The following is a 10,364-nucleotide window of genomic DNA, read 5'->3' as shown; positions in this document are numbered from 1 at the left end:
ATAGCAATGGCTAAAAGAAGGAGAAGGGAATGAGAATGAGAATGAGAATGAGAATGAGAATGAGAATGAGAATGAGAATGAGAATGAGAATGAGAATGAGAATGAGAATGAGAATGAGAATGATAAGAATGAAAAGGTTGAAGATAGAAGGTTTCTTGTTTATAATAATTGGATGACGGAGAAAAAAAGAAAAAATAAAAAAAAAAAAAAAGGAAATTTCCTTAAATGAAGAATATTTCTGTATGTTTCTAATTAAAGTTTTTTTTTTTTATTATATATAAAGAGAAAGTTGAATTTTTATTTTATTTAATCAAATATACTGGTAAAATAAATAAATAAATAATTTAACCAAGGATAAAAGGGTTGAAAAAAAAAAAAAAAAAAAAAAAAAAAAAAAAAAAGATGAGTGATTGAAAACAAGAATCAGGGCGGTGGAATCAAATTAAGAGATGATGATGATGATGATATGAGAAGGGCGTTTTTATATATATATATATATATGGTGATACTTTATTTTATTTTATTTTTTTAGAAAGAAAGAAAGAAAGAGATACGTTGAATCCAAAGAAGAAAAAAGGACAGCAAAAAGAAAGACATCATCCGAGATCTGGGGAAAATGAAAATTATATAATATAGAGAGAGAGAGGGAGGGAGTGAAAGATAGGAGGAGAAGGAGGTGGAGGAGTAGAGAAGAGAGAGAGAGAGAAAGATCTCGCAGGAACCAAAAAAAAAAAAAAAATGGCACACACGTGTACACATTTTGAAAATAATGAATCATTCTCTCCACATCATGGAAGGAAGGAAGGAAGAAAGAAATAAAGAAAGAAAGAAAAATTAAAAAAAAAAAATCCAAAAAAGAAGAAGAAGTTAAAGAAATCAAGTTAATAAGAAAAAAGAATGAATATTGTGTAAAGATTTGTTGAATAAAAGCAAAATTACTCAATTGAGTGATGAGGATTAAAGGAAGAGTAATTTTATTTATTTATTTATTCAGTTTATCTTGTTATCTTGTTATCTTGTTTCCTCATCTCATCTCATCGCATCTAAAAGTAAGCAAATTAAACTAGGGAATATAAAAGTAATATATATATATATATGATATTTTGAGTATTGCATAGTGCGGTATATAATTTCTTTCCATCTAGTTTTTTTTTTTTTTTTTTTTTTTTTTTTTTTTTTCAAAGAGATTAAATAGATATTTTTATTGAAAGGCGTGCTATGGTGATTTAGTTTTGTTGAGAAACTTTTTAAATTTATTTTTTAAATTTATTTTTTAAATTTTTATTTTTTATTTTTTAAATTTTTATTTTTTTTTATTTTGAATACGATGATAATTACAGATACTACCACTAATTCTATTAAAAAAAATAAAAAAAAAAAGCTGTTATTGTTGCTCAATCTAAAATTATTGTTTTACTGTAGAAGCTCATCGCTTGAAGCATATGAGAATAAAATAAATAAATAAAAAAAATAATAATTTTAAAAGGGTATCTATCATGATGGGAATACAAATATTGATGGTGTTGATTTCTGTGAAGTATGGATAATTTTTTTTTTTTTTAAAGTTAAAGTGCACACTGTTTTTTTTTTTTTTTTTTTTTTTCAAAAAAAAAAAAAAAAAAAAAAAAGAGAAATGCCCCCTTTTCTGTTCAATATTATTTGATGAAAGATCCATTAAGCGAGATGATGCATCATTTTCTTTTTATCGTTTTCATTTTCATTTTCATTTTCATTTTCATTTTCATTTTCTCTTTTTTTTTTTTTTTTTTTCTCGTTTTATAAATACAAAATTTTCCTTAATAAGAAAAAAAAAAAAAAAAAAAAAAAGGGGAGGGAGGGGAGCAAAAGAAAAAAGAAAAAAGAAAAAAGAAAAAAGAAAAAAGAAAAAATTAAAAATTAAAAATTAAAAAAAAAAAAGGAATAAAAGGAGGAGGGCGTATTTTTGTTGTTGTTAGAAATACTGTTTTTTGGGTGGTGGTTATTCAGTGCAAGGCCGTTCAGGACTTAAATGTATATATAGAGAGATTCAATGTATGTACTATATATACTTAAGTGTGCCATACTATTACTCCTACTACTACTGTTGCAAATTTATTATTATTATTTATTGAAATAGTATTTTACGATAGTTTAAATATGTAAAAAGTTTATATATACTAAATTGCTATATAAAAATTAAAATTTGAAAAGAAAGTTTTTATTCAAAAAAGAGGTCAACTTTTTTTTTTTTTTTTTTTATGGAATTTTCAATAAACTCAAGTTTTCAATATAAAAAGTATAAAAAAAAAAGAATAAAAAAAAACCCCCCCACTTAAAAGAAAGAAAATAGAGTATTTTATATATATATATATATATATATATATATATATATAAATATAAATATAAATATATATACCTCCCTTTTTTTTTTTCTTGATCCGAGTTCCATGAAATTTTTTTTTTTTTTTTTGATTAATAAGTTGAATTGTTGTAATTGATGTTATTCAAATTTTTTTTTTTTTTTTTTACTGGATCCGACCGTTTTTTTTCTTTTTTTTTTTTTTTCTTTTCTTTTCTTCTTCTTCTTCTTCTAACTTTTTTTTTTATTTTTTTTTTTATTTTAATAATCAACTCTCAGCCTTCCTGCGCATGGGCCCATATGGGTGTGCGGCCGCCGCGTGCTTTTTTTATTTTTTATTTTATTTTAATTTTTTTTTATCCAAAGTTAGTATTATTTGACCAAAAGTGAATATTTAGTTAGCGAGAGAAAAAAAAAAAAAACGGAATTTGAATTGAAAAAAAAAAAAATAAAATTTATTTACAAGTTTAAAGACCAAAAAAAAAAAAATATTTGGTTCAATATATATAAATAATTGTAAAAAAAAAAATATTTCTTTTTAAAAGAAAAACTATTTTTTTTTTTTTTTTTGATTTGATTAAACATTGAATTGTTTATTATAAAAAACTTTACAATAGAAATTGATTATTATCAAAATATCCCAATTATTATTATTTTATTTTATTTTATTATCATCAACATTATCAACATCAACAACATCAACAACATCAACAACAATAAATTTACCAGTTTACTTCCTTCTCTTTCCCCTCCAACGTTGCCCCGGCCACCGTCTGTTGCCTAAAGTGGTGAATTGCAGGGTGAAGTTTTTTTTTTTTTTCTTTTCGGTTTAAAAAAAAAAAAAAATAAAATAAAATAAAACTGCTATGGCACACAAAGTAAACAACAACAGACAAAAAGACCAAATAGATTTTTTTTTATTTTAAAATAAGAAAATAAGAAAATAAGAAAATAAGAAAATAAGAAAATAAGAAAAAAAAAAAGGGATTTCAGTTATTAAAAAGAAAAAATTGATATAAGTTAAATTTAAAAATGAAAAAAATAATAATTAAATGAATATAAATATAACCAAACAAATACTCAAAAGAAGGAAGGAAGAAAAGAAAGAAAGAAAGAAAGAAAGAAAATGTTGTGCATTGAATATTAACAAATAAATAATAATCAATATGAATCGAAATAAATGATTTTATAGTAGTCAATTAAAAAAAAAAAAAAAAAAGTAAGACGATGGCCAATTTTTTTACCAAAAAAAAAATATTAAAAATTAAGTCCAAAAAGACCCTTAATATACCACCAAAGACACAAATTGAAATTGTATTATAAATATATATTATTTTACCAAGTTTGTTATTATTATTATTATTATTATAATTATTATTATTATAATTATTATTATTATTGTCTACTAAAAAAAAATAAATTAAATAATTATAAAAAAAATTTCATTTCATTCCAATCCTTTTTTTTCTTCTTTTTTTTCTTCTTCTTCTTCTTCTTCTTGTTTACTACTTTTCACATTCCTTCTTCTCATTCTTTCTCATTCTTTCAGTTATTGCACTTGTTGGAAATTTATATATCCAAAAGCAGCAATAAAAAAAAAAAAAAAAAAAAAAAAAAGACAAAAACCCTGAAAAGTCCAAACTCACTTGATATTCACTCATTTTTTTTTCAACCCTTTTTCTTGAATTAAGAACCTTCATTTCCCATATAATACATCTAATAGTATCTACTTAATAGATTATATGCTCAACTAATCTATCCTCTTTTTCTCTACAACATTCTGCACCATTTATTATTATCCTCAAAATTCATTATTATCACCTATTCAGTAATTCTCTGTAAATCGTTCCCTTTATACCAGCTTTCATCTTTATAATATATAGATATATATATATCCATACCAACTATATATACATAAAGTCTAACAAACTCCCTTCAGTCGATCCTTTCGTTATCCTCTTTCTCTCTTTCTTTCTTCTCATGTTCTCGCGCTCTGCGACCGCCGCAATCTTGTCCGTCTCTACTCTTTTACATCTACCCGTGTCCCGGCCATGACCACACCCCCGGGCTTTTCACAGCAGCAGCAGCAGCAGCAGCAGCTGCAACAACAACAACAACAACCATATCAGCATAGTGCCTATTACCATCATCAACAACAACAGCAGCAACAGCAGCAACAGCAGCAACAGCAGCAACAGCAGCAACAGCAGCAACAGCAGCAACAGCAGCAACAGCAGCAACAACCTATACATCCATATCAATACCAATATCAGTATCCTTACCAGTCTTCGGGATATGCCCAGCACACTGATTACTTTTATTCGCAACAACAACAACAACAACAACAACATCATCATCAGCAACAGCAATCTTCCTCTCCATTCTTCTTCGGATCTCAAGCATCAAGCCAAACCTCAGTTCCTCCAGTCTCCATGATCTCCTCAACTACAGCGTACCGACCAGTCCTGTCCAGTGGACCAACAACCGCCCCGACATCTATGCCATCAGCAATACAATCATCATCATCAACAACAGCAGCAGCTGCTGCTGCCGCAGTAGCTTCTGGTGGTGCTTACAATAATCCTACTCAGCAACAACAACAACAACAACAACAACAACAATTACCGACGTATTCCAACTTCCAATCATACCAATACCCTCCTCTTCTTAATCCTTCTTCTCACCCACAAGCATCGTCATCCTCACTTACAGCTTCACAATCGTCATCCTCGTTAAATCCAGCAGCGACGACGGCAACAGGTTCACAATCATCAATCACAACTTCTATGACTGGACCGGCGTCGGCAGTGTCGTCTTCTTCGTCATCATCTGCGTCAACAACATCTTCTTCTAATCCCAATCCCACTACAGCAGCAGCCGCGGCGGCGGTAGGCTTTGCCGCTGCTGCTGCAGCTGCAGCCGCCGTCACAGCAACGTCAACAACCACCAACACCAACACCAACACCAACACCAACACCAACACCAACACCAACACAGGCCTGCCAAATCTCTCGTCTACCACCACTACAAATTCTCTTTCCAACCCACACCTCACTGCTACCACCAACACAAATACAAATACAAATTCAAACACCACCGCCGCCATTCCAAATTCTTCCTCCACTACCACCACATCCTCATCCTCATCCACATCCACATCCACCACCACCACTTCTAATACCACCACCAATACCAATACCAATACAACCACAAACACCAACACCAACATGGCCGAGGAAGACGTTGAGTGGGATGCGGAGGATGTAGATATGTTGTTGGGGCTTTTGGACTTGGGTGAAAAGGCCAAATGGAAGTACTTGGCTTCAGAACTTACAAAGGAGCGAAATAAGCGTATTACTGCTGGGGCTTGCGAAAAAAAGTTTAAAGACATGTTTGGTGTGGCCGAAGCTTCGTCTGCACTTGGGTCTTCGCTATGCTATGTTGTTGCACCGACTGGCTGGGACTGTTTAGGCGATAATCCTGTTCCTCGGTCCTCGCAAATGAACCATTTGGGGCATTTAAGTCAGCATCATTCATCCCAGCAATCCCCCCAATCTCAACAACAACAACACCAACTTTCTCAAGCCTATCCTGACCCCTCGTCACAACAAAGAATAATGTCAGACCCCTCTACAACAACAGACCCAGGGAACATGTTTCAAGCTCAGGCCGCCCAAGCTGCTCAAACTTCCTCACCATTTAATTTTAATCAACTTGCATCTTCCTCCAGCAGCTCCTCCAGTCCTTCTAGACCTCCCCGGCTATCTTCCTCTTCCTCTAGTTCTCTTATGATGCCATCTCAGCAATATGCGTATCCGTCTTATACTACAGCAGCCTCATCTTCTACTAATTCATACATTGCAGCAACACCAGCAGCCAAACAATCAACAATAACCAATAGAGCTGGCACAGCACAACAAGGACCGTCGTCAACATCGTCGTCGTCTGCAACCACCCCAACCACAACGGCATTGCCATCGGTCACATCCTACACCGACCCATCGTTTATTTCATATCCTTCATATGGATATACTTACTCGGATTCTCAACAGCATCCTCATAATAATAATAATCATCATCATCATCAGCAGCAGCAGCAGCATTCTACAGCAAATTCCCATGGCCAACATCAACAACAACCACAAGCATCTCCAGCATATGCATCTATGGCCGCAATTCAGGCCCCACCACCACAACAACATCATCATCAACAACAGCCACAATCAGTTTATTCGTCAGCGACTAATACTAGCGTGACACCAACATCTACAGCCACAACTCCTAACTCATCTATGGCAGCAGCTGCAGCAGCTGCAGCAGCAGCCGTACAACAGCAACAGCAACAGCAGTATGGGTACCGAGGGTCCTACGGAAGCACAGATATAAGTGGCGGTGGAGGATTTTCTGGGTATCTTTCTGCATCTGGCGGTTCCGGCCGGGCGCGGACTGGGGTTGGAACTGGAGGTGCAGCAGGATTAGGAGGAAGTGTTAGCAGTAGTAGTAGCAATAGCAGCAGCAACAGCAGCAACAGTAATAACAGTAGCAGTAGCAGTAGCAGCAATAGCAGTGGAGGAAGTGGATCTACAGTAACAGGAAGTGCGGGGAGTACTATGACGATGGCTACACTTGTTGAAAGTGAGACTGATGGTGATGGTGATGAAAAGACATCGAGTTGAGATAAAATAAAAAAAAAAATTTTATTTTATTTTTTTTTTTTTTACAAAGATGGTTGCAAAAACAACAACAATAATAATAATAATAATAATAATAATAATAATAATAATAATAATAATAATAATAATAATAATAATAATAATAATAATAATAATAATAATAATAATAATAAAAATTAATATCATTTTTTTTTTCTTCTTCTTCTTCTTCTTCTTCTTCTTCTTTACATCCTCTCTGAATCCAAAGCTTCTTTCTTTTTATTTTTTTTTAATTTTTATTTGTAAACTTAGTTAGAGAGTAATAGTACATTAGTTGTTAATATTATAATAATGATGTTAGGATAATGTTTATTAGATATATATTGATAAGGTTCATTTTTTTTTTTTTTTTTTTTGAAAAGGAGTTTTTTTTTTTTGGCTGCTTAAAGCATAGAAAGGAGGTTTTTTTTTCTTTTTTTTCGTGTCGATAATCTGTATATACACTATATAGATTTTCGACACGAAAAAAAAAAAAAAAAAAAACAAAGAAAATAAACGAAAATTGCATATCGGAACTCTTTTTTTTTTTTTTTTTTTTAACAAAAGTAAAGTAAAAGTAAGACAATGAATTATAAAAAAAATTAAAAATCTTTTTTTCCGAAAAGATTATCATCATCATCATTGTAAAAACAAGAGTTTTTTTTTATTTATATTTGGCTTTGAATAAAGAATATTTATTTACAAATAATACATGAAATAAAAAAAAATAATATTTTTTTTTTTTTTTCGTCTTCTTTTTCTTTTTTTTTTTTTTCATAATAGACAGACAAGGTTTTGACTACTGCATGAATTTTGTTTTCTTTAAGATTTTGAAAAAAAAAAAAAAAAAGTAAAGATCGTGAACAGCACATGTGAAAAAGTTTTTTTTATTTTTATTTTATTTTAATATTAATATATATCAGAAGGAGGGGGGTCCTTTCACATGGGCTTAGGTATGGTGGGTGTGCCAGTTTATTGGTGGTGATGATAAAAATTTTTTTTTTTATATAAATTTAACATATCACAGTGGAGGAGGAGGAGAAAAATGAAAATGAAAAAAAAATAAAAAAAAAAAGGTTTTGAAAATAAAAAAAAAAAAAAAAAAAAAAAAAACAAACTTTTTTTTTTCAATTTTTCAATTTTTCAATTTTTCATCAGGAACAATGGGGAGGAAAAAAAAAAATATTAAGTTAAGTTTAGGATTTAAACTACTAGAAGCATGAATTTCGGGCATTTGGAGAGTCAAAGAAACAAAAACAAATAATATTATTTGAACTATTAATAGTTGAAAGAAAGAAAAAAAAGAATAGATTTTAAGAAAATAAAGGATTAATAATTAATTAAATGATTGTGAAGGAAAATTGAAGTTAATTTAAATGTGTGCAATTAGAAGTTGTTTAAATTAAAAACCTCAGCATTTCCCCTCCAAATAAAAAGAAAACCTCCTCCTCCTTAGTTCCTCCTTCCATTCTTGCTTTTTTTTTTTTTTTTATTTTCAAAAACTTTTATTTTATTTGGGTGCCATTAGGATCTAAAGTTATGTTTTTTTTTTTTTTTTTTTTTTATTTCATTTGTTTATTTATTTTAATATAAACAAGTCCAATGACAGTCCAATCAATCAAAGTGAGGGAATTATAAAAGACTTTATCCAATTCAATGTTCTACTAAAAAAAAAAACAAAAAAAAGTGCCATTTGTTTTTGTTTGTATATTATATTGTGGGACTTTCAAAGCATTTTTTTTTCTTTCCAAGCGATCTCGCGCAGCAAAAAAAAAAAAAAAAAAAAAAAATTCAGTCATTTAATATTAAAAGGAGGAATTAGTTTCTTCATTCCTGAGAATTTATTTTTATTTATTTTATTTTTTATTTATATTTCTTCCTATAAAAAAAAAATTGAATAGATAAAAAAATAAAAGCAATTACCTTTTTCATAAATAGACAATGATTTCTTATTATTACAATAAAAGTTTGATTGTTTGGAAGGTGGGAAGGAAGGGCCACTAAAAAACTAACAAAAAAAAAAAGAAGATCTCTAAATTTGCATTGTTTTATTCTTTTTTTTAAAAAATATATATATATATATTATTTCTTCAAACGATAATATTACTTTAAAACGGTGATTTTTAATAATAATAATAATAATAAAATACGTAAAAATTGTATTTAATTTTTTTTAATTTTTTTTTTTAATTTTTCTCTGCATTCCAGAATTACAATAATAATAATAATATATATTCAATTCAACAAGAATTTGCTTTTAAATAGAGAAGAATAACAACTATGCAATGTGTTTCCATTATTATTTTTATATATTGTAATAATGTTAACCAAACAATTTAAAGAAAGAAAGAATACCCTTTAATTATTTAATTAAAATAATTCGGTTTTTGAATAAAAAAAAAAAAGTTTGGATAAATAATAATATTTTTTATTTTATTAAACAAACAGTAACCAATCTAAACAATCAAATCAATATTTAAAAAAAAAATTCATTCATTCATTCATTCATTCATTCATTCATTCATTCATTTATTGGGACATTTAATATAAAAATTTTTTTTTTTTTTTTTTTTTTTTCTTATTCTCATAAAAATTGAAATCAACGTGTAATCACGTGGACACCTGTCTTTTTATTTTTATTTTTATTTTTTTTTGCCGTACAATTATTACTAATACTAAATTGAAATATTAAAAAGAAACGTGAATATTATTAATGTTACAATTTATAATGACATTCCATAATATTTGTTAAAGACCAAAAAATACGCTATCAATTAATTAAAAATAAAATAAACCGATAAGTTTTGGTACGTGATATGCGGATAAGCTTTACTCTCAAATTTACTCTTTTTAATTAAACAATTCAACCATTTCAAAAGAATTCACAAATGAAAAAAAAAATAAAATAAAATAAAAATAAAGTGTCAATTTTTCATTTCCCTTTAAAATCTACATTGTTAATCTTTGAAATTTTTATTGGATCTAATTGTTGTGCCTTTTGTTCTTGCCTTTAGTTTAAGACAATGTACTACGGAAAGTATTTGCCTTGGAATTGAATCTTCATCGTAATCATCTTCAGGAACATGAATCATTAAAGATGATGAAAAAAAATAATATATATGTTTATATATACACATACATATACCAAAAGTTTAACTGAATGATAAAGATATTTTTTTTTTTCTTCCGTTCTTATTCTTTGGTCATTCCAGGAACCAGGAACCATAATATTAAGGAGTAAATGAACGGCGTATTATCTGTGATTCTCAGACAATGTTAAAGAGGGAAACAAATATATATAAAAAAAAAACAATTGCAAAGCGACAAGATTTTTT

At 28.8% G+C, this 10,364-nt stretch overlaps 1 protein-coding gene across 1 annotated transcript; it reads left to right on the top strand.

Annotated features, from left to right (window-relative positions):
* Window positions 1-4,389: 4,389 nt before the first annotated feature.
* SAPINGB_P004831 (uncharacterized protein) lies at window positions 4,390-7,014 on the top strand (the record flags this gene model as incomplete). The annotated part of the gene is made up of 1 exon (XM_031999546.1): window positions 4,390-7,014. The coding sequence occupies one exon, from the start codon at window positions 4,390-4,392 to the stop codon at window positions 7,012-7,014; it is 2,625 nt and encodes an 874-aa protein (XP_031855437.1).
* Window positions 7,015-10,364: the final 3,350 nt, after the last annotated feature.

This window comes from Magnusiomyces paraingens (genome assembly GCF_902498895.1).
Source record: "Magnusiomyces paraingens strain CBS 517.90 genome assembly, contig: contig4, whole genome shotgun sequence".
NCBI lineage: Eukaryota > Fungi > Ascomycota > Dipodascomycetes > Dipodascales > Dipodascaceae > Magnusiomyces > Magnusiomyces paraingens.
The sequence above is the reverse complement of the archived record's forward strand: the minus strand, read 5'-3'. Positions and strand labels throughout refer to the sequence as shown.